At 54.6% G+C, this 18,225-nt stretch overlaps 1 protein-coding gene across 34 annotated transcripts; it reads right to left on the bottom strand.

Moving 5' to 3' along the window:
• Positions 1-2,691: 2,691 nt before the first annotated feature.
• Positions 2,692-17,335, bottom strand: Slc29a1 (solute carrier family 29 member 1 (Augustine blood group)). Of its 34 annotated transcripts, none has more exons than XM_074082060.1 (16): positions 13,614-13,702; positions 12,437-12,529; positions 11,965-12,049; positions 11,463-11,708; positions 10,324-10,477; positions 8,189-8,270; positions 7,871-8,073; positions 7,635-7,774; positions 7,326-7,460; positions 7,131-7,228; positions 6,938-7,016; positions 6,473-6,597; positions 6,139-6,247; positions 5,828-5,913; positions 5,266-5,462; positions 2,692-5,039 (listed from the first exon to the last, which is right to left on the bottom strand). In XM_074082060.1, the coding sequence occupies exons 5-16, from the start codon at positions 10,350-10,352 to the stop codon at positions 4,928-4,930; spliced, it is 1,395 nt and encodes a 464-aa protein (XP_073938161.1). In that variant the 5' UTR covers positions 10,353-10,477; positions 11,463-11,708; positions 11,965-12,049; positions 12,437-12,529; positions 13,614-13,702; the 3' UTR covers positions 2,692-4,927. The 34 variants fall into 34 exon arrangements, with proteins under 34 accessions (XP_073938161.1, XP_073938160.1, XP_073938156.1 ...); XM_074082059.1 differs by having other exon boundaries at positions 12,414-12,529; XM_074082055.1 differs by having other exon boundaries at positions 12,410-12,529.
• Positions 17,336-18,225: the final 890 nt, after the last annotated feature.

Genomic DNA, 18,225 nt, shown 5'->3' on the forward strand with positions numbered 1-18,225 from the left:
TGGGTGAGGAGAGAATGTAGGGGCTGAAAGCTGGGGTGTGGTGATGTGTCCCTGTAACCTGGTACTCAGGAGGAGGCAAGAGGATTAGTTCTAGGCTAGGCTGGGCTACAGAGTGACCCTGTCTCAAACAAAACCTGAGGGAGGCAGGACTGAGCGAACCTCTCGGTTGGAGTTTGGGGCACACAATGGGGCACTGAGAAGTCCCTTGCAGAGGGAAGCTGGGAAAGGCCTGGGCTATCTAGATCCAGGCCTCAGGAAGCTGATGGCGGAAGTCATGGGCAAGAACCAAACCACGGGGCCAGAAATTGTGATCTAATTCATCCTTCAGTTGTGGATCTGCATCTTTGGTGATCTGCTCTATTAATACATATGTGACTATGTCTTGCCTTTCCCAGGGCGTAGAATCAGTGACTTAGGGGTATCATTAAATCCTGCCTGCCACTGTAGCTCAGCCCAAAATGTCCTCTTCTCCCCCTTGCCAGCCAGCTAGCTCTGACTTGGACTTTGGTCAGTGTTATAGGACCCTTTGAGTAAGGTAAAATGTAACCCTGAATAGGTTCATCCCAGACAGGATGGTCAGGGTCAGGGGGCAACCACAAACCACCTGACCTACTTAATGTTTTGCCTGCTACCTGCCCTGCCCTGCCCCGGACACCAGTCACTCCTCTTCAGTGTGCAGGTCTCAGCTGATTGAGCTTCTGAGTCATTCACTGTGCCCAGTGCCTTCCTGGTCCACCGCCACCCAATAAAGGACATCTAGGGCTGTGACAGTGCTACTGGGTGACAGAGGACAGACATCAAGGACTGCTTTCACGTGGCTGGCTGAGAGTTCAATATTCCAGGTCTGGGATCCCTGGGGATGTGAACAGATGCGTTTCAGACAAGGGTTGTGGGCAGTCAGCACTATGTAGGGTTATCGGGAGCTAAGAGAATGTGTGCTAGGCAGTGAGTAGCGGTTCATAAATGTTACTGTCTCCTGCTTTACTCATGAGCAGCTCCCTGAGGGAACAGACCTGCTTCAAGGTGACCCAGACACAAGGGGCAGTGGAATTGGTCAGACTGCAGAATGATCTCCCACCTGCCTGGATCACATGGACAGGGAGATGGGAACCGCAGGGGTCTCCTATTCCCACCCCTTCTCACATCCAGCCCCAACCCAGCATTGTGGTTCCCTGCTGGGGAGCAAGGACCCAAGTGGTGATTGGAACTGGAAGTGGCTGGACTGGGGGAAGGCTTGGTTCCTGAAGCTTCCTTCCAGGGTCTGGAAGTGTGGGAGAAAGGAAGGGGTGGCCTTGGGGAAGAATAGCAAATAGCCACAGTGCTTAGGGCTAGTCCTGGTGACAAAGGAACCTTGTGGCTCTGGAGACTTTACTTCTTATATCCAGGTTCTCCTGCAGATGTCCTTAATTTCCTTAACAAGTCTGTGCCTGTAACACCATTCCTTCTAAAGGGAAGGAGCCAGGGCCACAGGTTCAAACAGGCTCCAGCAGGACCAAGGTTCAAACAGCTGGCCCAAGACAGGATCCCAGGCTTCCCCAGGTCCTGAATCCAACCAGGGTTTTCTTCTCCCCAGTCAAGTCCTGGGAGAGAGCAGAGGTCCTGAACTGAGGCTTTCCCAGGGTCCTGTCCAACCACACTTAGCATGGTCCAATAGTCTGTAGCCACAGTGCCAGCGTGCTCACTTGCAGGGAGCACTGGGCAAGCCAGGACTGTGCAGGGCTGATGCAGGTACACCCTCACCCTAAGAGCGCTCCACCACCGGAAGCTAGTCAGGCTGGTTGGCTGGAGAAGCCCCTTCAGGGCACAGGGCCAGTGGGCTGGGGCATTGGGTCTCTGCCTACAGCTATATCCGGTGCCAACTTGCTCCAGAAACAAGATAGGCCTCACAGACCTGCAAGACACTGCAGCCTGGCCTCTGCGTCAGATCTGCTGGCTGGCCTCCCACCGAGGACCGTGTGTGTGTACTTGGGTTTCATGCAGGGTGCACTGGCCAGGCAACACAGCTACTTCTTTAGTGACTCTGCAGTTCTGTTACATCCATCTTGAATCCCCATCAGTTTAACTGAGAACAATGTGGGTTTTGTTTTTCCAAGAATTGGGGTTCTCCTTTCACTTCCTGATATTGCAAGCTGTTTACACATTCTCCTCAAATAAACGGATACAATTCAACTCAGATTTGGCCTGAGCCTTCGATTTTATCTCCAAGGATGCCTGCAAAGTCTTCTGGGGGAACTCTCAGATTTTCAGAATATTTAAGGCCTCAACATTCCACCACAAGACTAAAAAGAGGTATACTTCTGTGCACAGTGATGGCCATCCTGGAGATAACAGCAGTTGAGTACACTGTTTTGAGCACAAATGTCAGGAAGGTGATGCCTGGCACTTGCAAGTCACAGCAGATTCCCTTGCTCAGTCCTCCCTCCCTGCTTCCCAGGAAGCTGTGAGGACTAGCAGAGACACCAGCTTCCCTCCTGGCTCCCAGCCAAGGAAGTGTTGCCCAGAGAGCACCCACTTGTGGTCAGGAGCAACCACTGCAGTCTGGTGGGCAGGAGAGTCCAGTTTTTTGAAGTATGCAATGACTTTTTTGGGAAATACATTTATATATACATATATATATAATTTGGCAGTACTGGGGTTTGAACTCAGGGCCTTAGGCTTTCTAGACAATCACGCTAACACTTGAGCCATACCCCCATTCCTTTTTTACTTTATTTTTCAGATAGGACCTCCCATTTTTGCCCTGGGCCATCTTGGACAGCAATCCTCCTACCTATGCTTGCAGACTAGAATGGATTACAGGCATGCATCACCACATTAGGCTATATTCTAGTAATTTTCTTCAAAGTCAACTTAAGTACAGAAAGGAAGAAAGTGAGTCCATTCTAAATATGCTTTCTTCGAAACACCACTGGGGTTGCCAGAAACCAAGTATCCCAGGGCACAGGCAATGAGTGCTACCATGCAGCTGGAGTGGGGCATGTGGGGGCCACCTGGAGAGACAGGTGACACCTGGACATGAGCAGGTGCACTGCAGAAAACGTTTTGAGTACCCCTAGGAGCCAGGCATAGTACTTCAAGCCTGAAAAGCCAAAACACGAGTAAAACACAAACCCTCCCCTCAAAAACATGATAACCCTGTGGCTGGGCAAAGATTACAAACATGAGAGATGAGTCAGATTACAAAAGTTCTGTGCCATTGAAGTGGAAGAAATTGCAGAAACTGCTGTGTTGAGCAGAGCATCAGGAGATGCTTGAGCAGATAGGTGCATGCCTCAGTGAGGGACCAGCGCTCCCCTAACTTAGCTTCTAGATTATTCTTGTGGGCATGTGTGGGATAGATTGGAAGAGACTTGGAAGTTAAGTCCCACAGACTCTACAGGAGGTGGTGAAGAGGGACCCTAGAGAGTTGCTGGTGCTGAGGAAGGAAGTCGATAAGGAAGGCACACAGGATTTGAGCACAATAGGGAAGTCAGGGGTGGCCCAGGGTGAGCAGGAGTCAGGCTTGTACTCAACATGCTTCATGTCATATGCACTGTGGAGGCTGCAGGAAGAACATTCAGGGGACACGCAGCTTTTGAACCTGACAGAAAAGGAATGCCCTGTTTGCTACCAGCTCAGATATATACTAACTCAACAAATTGAATAGATATCAGTGCCCAGCACAATGGTATATATGCTTTACCCCATAAGGTTTGACCTCGTTATACAGCCGAGCACGGTGGTACACATCCGTAATCCCAGCATTCAGAAGGATCCTGAGTTTGAGGCTAACCTGGGCTACATAGTGATACCCTATCTCAAAAAAAAAAAGCGCTGCTAGCACTTACTGTGGCCTGATGTCCTCAATTAAATGAAATTCCTGTGAAAAGGGGAGGTCCAGCTTTGGTAAGACACTTAGGCCCCTTGTTCCCCAGTAAATCTGGCAGGCTGGGCTTTGGTGTCAGGGCCATGTGCCAGGTAAGGGAGAACCCTCAGGCCTCAGCCTCTTCTTCCTGCTCAGGGATGTGGGAGTACAGCCAGGACCTGGGGGAGGAGCTGGACAGTTTTACCAAGCTCATTCCAGGGGCTGAGGACAGAGTGGAGGCGGGGCAGGTGGCAGTAAAGACAAAGGAGAGAAAAACTTTTCAAAGCAAAGAAAAACTTAGCCTTTCTTGGTCTGGCTCTCAATCCAGGTGTCCTGGCTCCAGGCCTGTCTTCCCCTGGGGTCCCAGCAGGGGGCACTGCAGCCTTCTGAGGCTAAGGGGCTACACCCTCCCCTCAGACTCAGGCCCAGCCAGGTCATGTTCACCATCTCTCATTCTGCCTCAAGTTGCTGGCCTTCTTTCTATCCTCTTCAATGACACAGAGCCATGGAGGGGGAGGAAAAAAAAAAAGTTTATTTTATCAGAGAGCCTCCGAAGGCACCTGGTTTCTGTCATGTATAAAAAGGCAGTAAATCAGTAAATCAGCAGCTGTACAGAGTGCGTGACAGGTGGGAACAAGGTTTGGGAAACAGAGGAAGTAACAGAGGAGGAAGAAGGACATGGGAAGGAGGGCTGGCAAGTATCAGATCAGACAGTACAGAGACCACTCCCAGCCCCCAGCCATCTCTGGTACAGGCAGATAGACACACAGACAGACAAACAGACAGAAGACGCTATCTGAGCCCAGGAGCTTCTCCTGCTGTGCTCAAGCAGGGATCAGTCAAAGCCATCAGGCAGACTGTGTCCCCTCCCAACTCTGACTCTCCAGTCCCTAACATCCTTGCTGTCCATCCAAGAGACTCTGTTCCCAGGGCCTGGACATCCGGGTCAGCCCAGCACAGGCCCTTAAGAAAGCAGAAGTGGGCTAGGAGAGCAAACTTCCAGACCACCCTTGCTCATTCCCGGCAGAAGGAAGCAGGCAGGAGGCAGGCAGGCAGGCAGTGCTGTCCTTCTGTCCCACATGGTCACACAATTGCCCGGAACAGGAAGGAGAAGACAGCCCCCAGTGCCAGGCCCAGACACAGAAAGAAGGCCATGATGGCTCCTGCAGTCTCCGCCTCGGCGGGCTGTACTTTCCTAAAGGAGGGAGGGCGGGATTACTTCAGGATGATGCATGAAGACCTAGCTGCTTCTCCCTGTTGGCCAGAGGTGTCCCCCTATGCAAGGAAGGGCGCCCCAGCCTTCTTCCCCTCAGCTCCAGGACTAGGGAGCCTCCTTTTGCCCCCTCTCCCTCTATTGAGTGTTCCCAGTAGAGTTCTAAACCCTGCCTGCTACCACCAAGTTCCCTGCGGGCCCCACTCACTTGGGCCCAAAGCACATGCAGAGGCTGGCGAGGTAGCCATTGGAGAAGGCGAAGACAGCCATGAAGAAGATGTACCAGGCGTCATGTTCAAAGACCGTCGGGTATCGGCGGGGCTGCACGTTGCACAGGAGCAGCAGGGGCACGAACACCAGGCGGGCCACCACCAGGCTCGGCAGCCAGCGGCTATCCTTCCCAGGCTACAGGGGACCAGGCAGTGCCTCAGGCCAGGCTGGTCCCTACATTTCCATGTAGGGCCCCTGGGGACCCAGAATGGCACCCCTAAGCCTGGCTACCCTTGGGACATACTGACTGGGAGGGGTGCAGTGGAGCCTTCTGGAGTGCTAGAATGTTCTATACCTTGATCTGGGTAGGTACACACACACACACACACACACACACACACATGCACTCATATATATTCATTAAATGGTATGCTGATATCTGTATACCTAGTTATATGTAAGTTCTATTTGGATTTTATAAAGTTGGGTCACTATACTTGGGTTCCCTATCTGTGTCTCAGCTGGACAAATCCTTCCCATATGGGTCCTGTAGCACTTACCCACATGAAGACAGCTGTGAGGCTCCGGCCTAGCCAATCAAAGATGTTGAAAGTCAAGAAACAAGATACAGGAATGAAGTAGGCTTCTGGAAGAGAAGGAGAAAGTGAATAGGGATCTGGAGCCATGGAACCTCCACCACCACCAAGGCCTCAGCTTCCCCAACTGTCCAATGGCGAAGATGCTTCTAGCTCAGGGAAAGGTGAATGGGCCCAGCTGGGAATAAGGCCACCCAACTTCCCTCTCCAACCCACTCCCAGTCCTGCTCAAGACCCCGTTTGTCCTCTATCCTGCGAGGTCATGCCATCCTCACCCCAGGAACTGGTGCCCACGATGGTGGATTTCACCTCAGCGGTCACAGCAGGGAACAATCCAATGGTGATCGTGAAGATGAAGCAGACAGAGAAAGCCAGGACTGAGATCTGGAGAAAGAGGGAAGGGATTCACCCAGGTCCCTATGTGTTCATAGTGGCTTTCCATTAAAGACAAAGAACTTCTACTTCTGAGACAGAAGACAGACAGACATACACACACGATACAGGAGAGTGACCAATCTCAGATCAGACAGAAAGGGAGATGGTGGCAGGGTAGAGGGAGAGAACAAAAGGGAAGGATGGAGGCAGGACCCCCACCCGCACCCTACGTACATTCTTGAAGATGGCTTTGACTGAGTGGCTCCTGCTAGTGGGCTGAGAGTTGGGGGCCGACACTCCAGGTTCCTCTTTGACTGCTGTTGACTCCTCTCCTGGTGGGTGACGGGCTGTGGAAGGATCTTCAAATGGTGGGGAGGACAGAGCAGCAGGTGAGGTTAGCTGGAAGAGGACATCCCCTTAACTGACCCACAGTCACACCTCACGACCTTGCCCTCCCCTTCGAATCCCCTTGACCCAAGCCCCTGGGGCCTAACTTTTCCCAGGAGCCTCCAGGCAGGTTACTACCTGCCCTAAATCTGAAACTGCTTCCCAGGGCCTTCAGTCCAGATGCCTGTGGCATTCAGGATCACCCAGGGTCATCTTTCCCAGCTCTGATTCCTACTGTCTTCTCCCCTGTCACGCTGTCCTCCACCGGCTCATGGCTGCCTCCCTTTCCCCGCTTCCTTAGACTATTGAGACCTTTACTGATGAGGTCCAACTTGGTCTCCTGCTCTCCAGGCCCCTCGAGCTTGAGCTGCTGGTAGTAGCGGTAGAATTCCTATCAGGCAGGGAGACAAGAGCACTGAGACACACCTCCAGAATTCCTGCTTCCCCCAGGTTTCAGCCTCACAACACCCTAGGCCCTAAACCCCAGGTTCCTCCATTCACTCACCAGCTTGGGCAGGGCCAGGTAACAGATGATAGCCAAAATGACAACCATGCAGGCTGTGATAAAGTAGCCGAAGGCACTTTCTGACAGCTCTGAGCCACCTGGAGTGGGCAGTGGAGGTGATCAAAGACAGGCCCCAAGCCTTCCTCCCACTCCCTTCTCCCCCTAGGAGGTGGACAGGTCGACAGTAGGACTCACTGGCAATGGCACAGATCATGGCCACCGAGGCGAAGATACCAGCCAGTCCCTGGCCACTCATGATAGGGGTAGTGTAGCTGGCAGGCAGGAGGCCAGCCAGACCAAACAGGCTGCCCTGCAGGATGGCGCCGAATGCTGGGGAACAGGGTGGCCAGGCATCAGCAGGAGGGGTGGGGCTGGATTCCTGCTTGCTCCCAGTGAGTTGCAATGGAGGCCAAGCTTCCCACTCCCAACCCAGGTCCAGGCTCCTAGGTCCTGAGTCTTAACAGCTCCCAGCATGCACCCCTTCCCGGTGGTCCCCCTGCTTACAATTAATGAGCATGATCTTTATCATGGTGATGACAAAGAAGGGCAGAGGGTCCATCTGCACCTTCACCAGGACAGCGGTGACCAGGAACAACAAGAGGATCGACACCAGGCTGCCTAGGATCCGTACAGACTGGGGGATCCTGTGTGTGGGATGGGAGGCATCGAGGGATGGGAAGGCCAGGGCTCAGGGCAGGGAGTTCAGGAGGCAGTGAGGGCTGAGGGTGGGCAGTGCTCACCTTTGGTGCAAAAAGGAGTTGAGGCAGGTGAAGAGCAGTAAGGGCAACATGGCACACAAGGTCATGACATTGTTGAAGATGGCAGTGAGAGAATTCCGTCCTGAAGAAGGTGCTGCGGGGGTGGCCGAGGCCTGGATGTCCTTGCTCAGTTCGGCAGTGACCAAGGACACATTGTGGGACAGGTCCAGGCGGTTTGTGAAATACTGTGGGGGTTGCAGGAGTGTTGGAACCTCTGCCTCCCCCAGCCCAAAGGCATAGTGCCTGGCTCTGTAAGTCCAAGGGGACACCCCTTTCCAGCCCAATTCCCCCCAGCCTCACCGCAGTGGCTGTCATGAAAAAATTCCAGGGAAGCAGCGTCCCCAGGCCCAGCATGAAGAAGATAAACCAGACAGCTTTGTATCTGGGATGGAAGGAAAGAGGAGCCAAGTGACCCACCATCCATGCTCCCTCCCAATCAACCCTGGGAAGCCCCTCTGCCCTGTCTCTCTAGCTGTCCCAAGGCACAGAGCATGTGTCTGTGTTCATGTACACATATGTCCCTATTGGGAGTTACAGATGTGTGGGTCCTGGGATAGGGAACAGAGCACAAGATGAACTGAGGGAGGAGGGTCCATGACACAGGACTGGATGGCAGGGCTGACAGGACCTTTGTTCTTAGTCCTAAAACCCTGGGAGGGTGTGGGGAGAAAACCTGCAGCATGACCCACAGAGGCAGAGATGGAACTGCTGAGGGGCTGGGGTGGGTGGATGAGTGAGAAAGCAAACAAGGTCTTCCACCCCCACCAGGCAGGCTGGAAGTGATTCTGCTGCTGCAGCCGTCTAAGGAACTGTGTGGTTCCCCAAAAAGCATTCTGAAGTAAAGAAACTCCCAGACCTAGGGGGGCCGGTTGGCGGGGTGCATGGGGAGGCTGGAGAGTGAGGGAGCTACAGCTGTTATTTTCCTGGCCAGACAGAACCAGCTTTGTAGTGAAACCACCTAGGGCAGGCCAGGAAGTCTGGGGCCACTGGAAGTCATCTAGGCCTGAGTGTAAATAATGGCTACCCAGCTTTGGCCAGGCCACTGTTCTCTCGCTTGCCTGTAAGCTTAGCGATCCTGGTCCCTCCCACCTTGGTCACCAGATGTCTGCCATACTCTCCCCACAGCTATCACACACAGACTTCACACTGATGGCAGGGAAGAAGAAGCCCAAAGCAGTGAGGAGATGGGACTGGACAGGGAGCAGGGGCCTGCACCACCACAGGCCTCACAGGGCCTGGGTAAGTAACCCAAGCAGGCAGGTCTGAGCTATTCCCACCACAGCACCCAAGGCTCCCATATACTCCCTTTGAAGTCAACACACTGAAGGCCCGGTTGAGGCAGGGCCCCTATAATCCTAGCTACCTACGAGGCAGAAATCAGGAGGATCTGGGTTTGAAACCAGCCCCAGGCAAATAGTTTACGATACCCTATCTCAAAATACTCAGTACAAAAAAGGGCTGGTGGAGTGGCTCAAGTGGTAAAGCGTCTGCCTAGAAAGCATGAGGCCCTCAGTTCAAGCCCCAGGAGGGCTGGAAAGAAAAAAAAAAACCTGGTTGAAAGGCCCAGGGCAAAACTCCAAGGCAGGTCACACAGAACAGAAGGACAGATGGGGCTGGGAGTGCAATAAGGTGGGTGGATGGGGGAAGGCTTCAGGGAACTGTTGAGGGGGTTGGGCTGGGGCACCAGTGGCCTGGGAATAAAGAAGAGGCAGAGGAGCAGTCCAGGCCTGTACTCCTGTGAAGTGGGTATTCTTATCTCTACTTTACAGGTGGGGAAATGATCCCAAAAAAATTGAGCCAAGTGCTCAAGACCCACAGCCAGAAGTGGCCTCGTTCCATGACCTCCCATAAGGGAGACAAAGTGGGAAGGGGAAAGGTGAGGGCTTCTGGGGTTTGAGTTGAAGGACAGAGCCTGACACCTGGAAGGAGAAGTGGCCTGGCTTCATTGACTTTCTCACGACCCACTGGAATACAGCTTTTTCCTCCAAAACACATGCAAATCTAACTTGAGAGAGTTCACAGATAGGCTCCAGAGGTCAGACCAAGGAGCAGGGTGGGGTGACGTCATCTGAGGCAGAGGTTTCAGAATAACCCCGAGGGACAGGGCAGTTCTGCCAGATGTGCTCTGGAATGAGAAATGCTGCTGTCTCCTCACAGCCGTGGTAGGAGGAGCCGGAAGCTGCTCACTAGCTGGAGAGCACCAGTGGAAACACTGACAGGTCAGAGGGACTGCTACCCACCCAGCCTGCCCTCCCTGCAGGCATGGTCCCCACCCCAATGCAGATCTGACTCAAAGCTGCCTGGCTGGAAGGCTACTCAACAGTGGCAACCTCAAATTCCAAAGCCCACTGTATCAGGCCCCCTAGAGACCCATTTCCTTGGTTCCTAGCCCAGGTCCCCTCCCTGCCCTCTCCCCCCTCCCCCCCTCCCCGTACCTGTCCTGAGGCTGGTGACTGGTTGTCATGGTCCTGGTGTGCTCAGTTGTGCCTGGCTGGCAGCTCCCTCCCTCTGGTGCTTGCTGGAGCAGAGGCAGTGTGAGATGGGGGCCTTGGCCCTTAGTCCTGCTTCTCCATGGCCCTCCTCAGACTCCTGGGGAAGGCCAGGAGCCAAGGGAAGGGTACCACCCTTCAGGACCACTCAACCCAACCCCACCCAGCCCTCGGGCCTACTAAGTCAGTCCTGTCACCCTTCTGCCTGCACAGGCTCCACCTGGCTGGCAGCCTGACCGCTACCACCGCTATTTTTATCCAGCAGCCAGAGCAGTTTAGAAGCTGGGAAACAGGAGGGTGGAGAGCAGGAGTGGAGGAGGAGGAAGCATGGTTGAGAGGCAGGGGAAGACAGTCGAAAATGACAGGGAAGGGATGAGAGGGGTCAGGGAAGGAGACAGGAGATCAGAGGACAGATGTTGTGGAATACAGCAAGACGGTGAGCAGAAGGCACAAAACAAAAACCAACCATGTCTGCAGGCAGCACTTCCCAGGCCCACTCTGCAGATCTGTCCTCTCCATCTTCCCAGGAGCCCCCAGACTCAAGGCTAGATGGGGCTTTGGAGATCCTGTCCCCTTCTTAAGCCTCTCTGCTCCCTGCTCCTGGCATTTAAATCTTTCTTTCCAACCACTGCCTAGGGGGCTTCCTAGTTCCCAACCAGTTTTCCAATAAAATATTTCACAATAGGGGTACGGACAGAGCCCTTTCCACAGCCTAGCCCAGCCCTTCCTCTGACCCTAGGTCCTGGCCCCGAGGTCATCCCATCCCCCCTCAGTTCCTCTCTGACTCAGTCCCAGGCACTATCCTGTCTTCTTCACCTTTTTGAGAGTGGCTTTGAAGGGAAGATTGAAAGAGTGGGACACAGGTTTACACGCATTGTCCCAAGGCCCCCAGGTAACCCCTCAGCATCCCTCTCTGTGTCCCACTTGTGCAGCGGGAGGTGCTCCAGCACCAGAGGACCAAACAACTTTCCTGCTCAATGGCAGGGTAGGGGGACCAGCATGCATCCCCATGCTGGCCCAGCTTTGGGACAGCTTTTACTGTCCAGAACGAAGACAGGTTTCTGCAATGCTATCCCTGCACTCACCGGATGCACAGACTTGCCAACAGAAGGGTAGGAGCCAAGGGGGCCTGGGAAGTTACTAGGCAGAGGTTCTAGTTCAAGCTCAGGCAGCAGGCCTTGTCCGTGGGGTCCTGGGTGAGGGTCCAGAGTCAAAAAGGTGGCACAGGGCACATCAGGAGAGAATCCCTGGGGCCTCACGGGACCCCATCCTGAGAAGCCTCACTAGTGAGCACAGAAGCTGAAGCAGAAGGAGATAAAGCCACCCTGTAGCTGGGAGATAAGAGCGCAGGAGACTCAGCAGGAGAGCTAGGGCTGGTGCAGGTCAGCTCTCAAGTGCAGCCAGAGCTCCAGGCCCTGCCTGCCCAGACAAACAGACGCAGCTGGTCACCCTGAGCCCTCCAAGAGCTTTCTGCCCCTCCCTTTCCCCTCAATCCCTCCCAGGGCAAACCCCACACCCTCCAAAGGTCTTCCTCAGCCCCCCAGCCCACACCCAGGTTGCATGGGGAAGGGAGGGTAAACCACACACCTCTGATAGAGAGCTCCTTTCAATCGTCTTTTCAATATATATTCACTAATTGCCTCTGCGTGCTAGCCAGGCACTGTTCTAGGCACTGAGAACATAGAGGTGAATAACAGTATTGACATTTTCTAGAGGGATGAGGACCACAGGGCTCTGCTGGGGGGAGGGGAGAAGGCCCAGGGCTCAGAGTTCTATTAGGATTAGGTAGTGGGGAGGGGACCCCTGCCACACACACACACTTCAGCACTGCTTGTGCCCCATCCTCTCTCCACAGGGGGTAAGTGAGACGGGGAGGGGAGCAGGCCCCTTCCCTCAGCAAGACCAGCTTAGGCTTGCAGAAGTGTTTACTTCTGCCCTCTCCCCCAGCTCCACCCCTGCTCTCTCTGCTTTCAGCAGCCCCGGGCCCAGTTCTGCACACCAGTCAACGCCACAGGCAGCCCTCCAGTCCTACCCACATCCTAGCATTCCGCTGGCCAACCTAGGTATTTCGTTCTTGTCTGTCATTGATCAGCAACACCCCAGGATCTGATACCAGCTCAGAGCATCTGATGTCCCCAAGTCACTCCTGGGCCTGCAGAGATGGAGCCCAGAAAGCAGCCACTAAACTGAGCCACTCCCTGTCCCCAGGCTCCCAACACCTCTCATGTACCACAACTTCTAGACCTATCTTTATGCTACATCAAATCTTCACTCCCAAGGATCCCATCTCCAACTACCCGGAAACTAGTGCTAGACTGTTTTCGCTGAACAAATAGGGCCAGCTGAGGTTCAGAGAGGTTGAGTGAATTGCCTAAGGTCACAGAGCTAGTGAGAATTCAATCTCAATGTACAGCTTATTGTAGGTTCCTTCCGAGGTGGGGAGAGAGGGTGTTATTAAGTCCGGAAAATGGGGGAATCCCTCCTCCAATTAAAGGGGAAAAATAAGGTGAAGGCTCAGGTCATTCTCAACCCAACATGAGTTTCAGGTTTGGGGCCCCTCACCACACATCCTGGCATGGAGACCTCACACAAGCAGGGCAAGACCAAGGGACTGGAGGTTTCCAAGAGGAATGGAGGAAGCGGCTGCCGAGGTTGGAGGCCCTGAGCGAGTGGGGTGAGGGGCAGGGGTGAAACCGGCCTCCACCCACCGCTGCTCCGCTGGGAAGAAAGCCTGGGAGTGAGTGTTCTTGTCCTGTCACCTATTTACTCTCTCGGGACTAAATGAGGACGCACCCAGGAAGGGAGGCCAGGGACACGACTTTGCCTAATAAAAGGGATAAAGGGACAGCTCCCCTCCATTGGCCTCCCCCCACCCTCCTCTGCGCAGTACCGGGCGGTTCCCCACCCCCAGTGCTAACAGGATCGATCGGGATTAACCGTCCACTTGCCTGCCTCTTGCAGAGGTCAGCGTGGCGACATCCGCTTTCAGGCCCGGGAGTCAGGCCACCAACTGCCCACTCGACCCGGGTCCCCGCAGGAACCCCCAATGCCCCGGCCCGTCCGCGCCACGTGCTGCGCAGCTGCGCTCCGCACGCGCTGCGCGGGGGCCCCACCCGGCGTCCCTCTCCCGGCCGCGGGGCTGGGAGGCCCGGTTTCCCTGTCCGCGTGGCAGGGAGGACGCGCAGCCCTCCGCCAGGCTGTCCCCAGCGCGCCCCCACCCCGGCCCCGGGGAGCACCTGCTGGAGAAGGACGCCTCCCGCGCGGAGATCTGCGCGGCCTCCCGTGCGGAGATCTGCGCGCTCTCCCGCCAGCTTCCCGCGCCAGCCCGAGCGTATTCAAACCCGCCCTCTGCTGGGCCCGCCCCCGGCCCGCGCCAGCCACCACCTTCTGGGACTCCGGCGCTCCCTAGCCCCGCCCCTGCCCCCCCCCCGCAGCTCCACAGGCTCTGGGGCCCCCCCACCACAAGACCCTGCTCCCCAGGGCCGTCCGATCGTGTTATTTCTGTGGCTAGGACCTCTTTGGGCCTTGTCACATCATGGAGCACATGGGCCTGGAGGGCGCAGCCCCCCCTCGACACACACACACACACACACACACACACACACACACACAGCGTATTCCTGGTCGCCTTCTCGCTGGGGCTGTGCTAACTCCTACACGTTCCACCTCGGGACTCTCCAGCAGACAAGCCTTGCTCACACAGGTCCGGACGCCCCCACAGCCACACTCCACCTCAAGTGTTCCGTTATCCCTCCCCGAGCCCCGCCCACGCCACCTCACTGCCACACTGCAACCTTTTTCCTTCCAGTTGCCCCTGGTCCTTTTAATGTGGCCTTCTTCCTTTCAGACCTCTCCTTTCCTTTCAATCTTCTGTTCTCCCCTTCCTTCTCCTGATGAGATTCCTCGACTTAATTGCTCTGTGAGCTGCACAAAGGGTTTTTTTTTTTTCCCATCCTACATATATGTGCAGGGTCGCAGACCACAAACACCATACCACCCACAACTTTGCCTTGAAGGGGATGTGTGTGTGTTTAGGGGTACAGGCGTGACCCTGAAGCCTCCCCCCGTGGTTCCCCATTCCTAAATCCAGCACTTTGGAAAACTGAGGCACAGCTGGGGCTGGGAAGAGAAAAAGCCACGAAGAGCCTTACATCTTGCACATCCCATTGTCCCAGAGGGAGAAGATACCCCATCTCCCACACCCTCCCCAGGATAACCCTTAATGACCTCCAGGGGAGAGCAAGGATGCAAGGATTCCTTCTTTTGGCGGGGGCAGTAAATGGAGGAAGGTATTGAGGGCCCTCACAGCAGCACTTAGTGATGTAGGGTGATTCAAAGGCTAGAGGGGTCCCAGGATGCCTGCCCTTCCCTGCCCAACTTCCCAGCTATCGAAGGGGCCTGCTCCCTGAAAAAGCCACACACACTATCAATCAGTAATATTAACGTCCCAGGGACGAGAAGTCACAGCCTCTTCCCAAAGACTGGGCCCTGGAGAGAGAGGGGTTCTATTTAGCACAGTGGACTCTTCCTGAGCTTCTCCAGTTGCAGTGTCCCCGCCTTCCTAAGAGGAGATGACACATATCTTTCCCCCAGCACTAAGCAAACAGAGGGCAGGAAGATGGCTTGAGTGGTATTTTTCTAGGCATTGCCCCATGGCTTGAGAGTGGCCTCATGTCTGTCCACATCCCCAGATTCCAGCCCTCGTGTTTGTCCAGTCTCTCTCTCTTCCTCTCCTGGCCCTCGCCTCCCCTCTTCCTTGGTCCCCTGCCTCTCTCCCACCTTCCTTTCCTGGCGCTGGCCCTGTGGGGGTGGCTGGCATAGTGGTCAGAGATCCACCAGGCACAGCCAAGCTGGAGGCCAGTGGCTACAATTGTGTGCAAAGGGGGCTGGAAGTGGAAGGAAGTGGTGAGGGTCCCCTCCAGACTGGTGAAGGCTGGTTCTTCTTCCCACCCCCACTGGGGCCTGGCTGGCTGAGGGGATGGCTACAGCCAGACCTGTTGTTGTTGGAGAGCAGCCCATCTGGCGCACTCCCTGCTTGGGCCCCAGCCAGCACCCACACCTCTCACACCCGCCTTCCTAGGCAGAGATGCTTGCTGGGTACCAGGGCCCTCTGCTGGACAACCCAGGGCGCCCCAACTCACACAGGCCTGGGCCTGGAGTTTTTCTAGCCACCCCAGTCAGTCCTCTGCATCCTCTGCCCAGCCTCATGGTTCTCTCCTTCCCTGGAATCCTTCAGTTCTCTAACCCAGGATTGGGGTGGGAAGGGCTGGTCCAGCTGACTCCCACTTCCCATCCCATCCCCCACTCCATTTGAAACTGTGCTTGCCCCAGACTACTTCTACTCCCCCTTGCAGAGGTAGGCTTGTCACACACCAAGTCCTATCTCTTCCCAGGCCTGTGTCCTCTCAGCTGTCACCAAAAGGCCATCTGTATTTGCTGGAAGTGTGTTTGCTCACAGTGGGGGGTTGTCACCATTACATGTTGTAGTCAGTGATAAACAGAAAGCCCAGATTCTTATATTCTACATGGATGCATCCAGGCAGGATATGTAGACATTTGTGAGGGTGATGGTAAAAGCTTATTAAAGCTTATTAAAGGTTAGGGAAAAAAGAGTTACAAAAGCCCATGGTGAGCAAGGTGGGAACTGGAAGCAAAGAGAGCCTCTTGCTTCAAAGCATTTTTAAAACCTGAGCGATCCTGCAAGATGGGGAACATCTTGGGCCAATAATGGGCCAGTGGGAAGGGATTTGGGTGGTCCCCGGGCCAGGGTTTGGATCACTCTGGGCATATCTGCAATTGAAAAGGAGATTCAGAGCCAGGTGCAGGTGGCTCACATCTGTAATCCTTGCTATTCGGGAGGCAGGAAGTCAGCCTGGGCAAATAGATCTCATCTCGAGACCCTATCTCAAAAAACCCTATCAAAAAAATTGGGCTGGTGGAGTGGCTCAAGGTGAAGGCCCTGAGTTCAAACCCCCGTACCGCAAAAAAAAAAAAAAAAAAGGAAAGAAAATGTCGGATCTCAGGTACAATATGTTAAGTAGTGTATGTGTAAGAGTCCGGATGTTTTTGCATTCTTCGCCCGCTTCAGTGTTCTCTGTTGTCTTGTGATGATACTGCCACAGCCTTGAGGCAAGGCTGAGATTAGGAAAAGGCCAGTGAAGCACTTGCCTGAGATGTCAAGAGTAAGGGCACACCAAAAAACTCAGTAAATGGAGAAAAATTTTAATGCAAGTGGGGTTTTGTTTTATTTTATTGAGGATCAAACTTAGGGTTTGGCACATGCCAGAGGTGGCTCTACCACTGAGCTAATACAGGGGTTAAAAGACAAAGTTAATGCAAAGAATCCATGATTAATACAGTATCAAAATTTGAAATAAAGACAGGTGTAGACACAGGCAAAGTACTAGGTCAGGGTTCAAGAAGAATTAACTCTTTGTTTACTAGGTCTGGTCCTGGTCTTCTAGCTTAATTTCTCAAACCTCTGTCCCCTTACTGTCTGCTGTGGGCAGGTCTCTGACCTGGGGGAAACTGTAAATAGGGATGGGACGGGAGGCAATTATCCAAGTCAGCCTTCAAACTGCCAGAAAAATATTCTCTCTCCCAAGAAGCAAGCGTCTATGACACAAGTCCCTCTACCCAGGCTGCAAGCGCACCGCACAGACCCCGCCCCCACCCACCTTACCCAACCCCTGCCGCTGGCCTCTGTCCCCGCCCCTAGCCCCCAGTGCACCTGCTGAGACGTGGTGGTGGGGGCATCGGACGGGGGAGGGGTGATCGGAAATTCCCAGGCCAGCGGGGCCCCGGTCTCCCCCTCCCTGTCCTCACCTGCTGGCGGGGGCCATAGCCATAGCCGGGGCTGACCGGTCTCCGCCGCCCGGCAGGAGACGGGCTGCGACAGCGACCGCGGCGCTTGCTCAGCCGCTCCGGGACGCGGGAAGGAAGGAAGGAGGCGGGCGGGAAGAGAGATCGAGCCGGCCTGGTGGGAGGGGCCCGTGGGCCTGAGAAGGCGACCAGCGCCCCGAGGCCCCGAGGGGCAGGTTAGGAAACCTGAGGCTCGGTCACCCTCTCCAGTGGGATTAGCTCGTGCGCTGGCTTTTGAGGACTCTGGATGACGGGGGGAGGAGGGGGGGCAGTTCCGCAGGATTTGGGCGGAGGTGCTCTAGGCTCACTTGTTCCCCTGCGTAGGCTTGAGCAGGTGTGGGGATCTGATGGGGATCTCTACAGGGGCCCCATTCCTTACTAACCCCTGCAAACCTAGAGCCCAAGACTCATTCGGAAAGGATTATTGCATGGGAACAATAAGCAAATTACCAGGAGGCTGGGATGCAAATATGTCTGCACTCATATTACACACACACACACACACACACACACACACATTCACAAACGCCCAGGGGCCTCCATTAGGAACGGGGAAAGGATGAAGTGAATATTTCCACTCACACTCTATCCCCCCACATCATTTTTGCACTGCCCCCACCCCCACCCCCACCCTGTGGCCGCAGGGTCCCTTACAGTACACCTCCGGGAGTTTATTAGTCTCCAAAGGAGACTCAAGGACAGTTTTTTTCCCTCTATGAGTGAGCTTGCCCACATCTCTATGTTCCTCCAACACAAATCCAAGCCTTTACTGGGGCAGAACTCAGGGCTTCACGCTTGCTAGGCAGGCACTCTACCACTTGAACCACTGCACCAGTCCTTTTCCATATTGGGTATTTTCAAGATAGGGTCTGTTGAAATATTCATCCAGGCTGTCTTCAAGCCATGATCCTCCTGATCTTTGCCTCCTGAGTAACTAGGATTACAGCCTTGCAGTTTTGAACCAACACCTGTTTTTTCATTTTGTTT

Source organism: Castor canadensis, chromosome 8 (assembly GCF_047511655.1).
Source record: "Castor canadensis chromosome 8, mCasCan1.hap1v2, whole genome shotgun sequence".
Classification (NCBI taxonomy): domain Eukaryota; kingdom Metazoa; phylum Chordata; class Mammalia; order Rodentia; family Castoridae; genus Castor; species Castor canadensis.

Bases quoted from the DNA above. Each gene is read 5' to 3' on its own strand.
- Slc29a1 (XM_074082053.1), bottom strand. The intron at 8,271-10,323 runs GTACGGGGAGGG...CTTCCATCCCAG, and splicing joins AGTCACCAGCCTCAGGACAG to ATACAAAGCTGTCTGGTTTA. The intron at 6,248-6,472 runs GTACGTAGGGTG...CTCTTTCTCCAG, and splicing joins TCAAAGCCATCTTCAAGAAT to ATCTCAGTCCTGGCTTTCTC.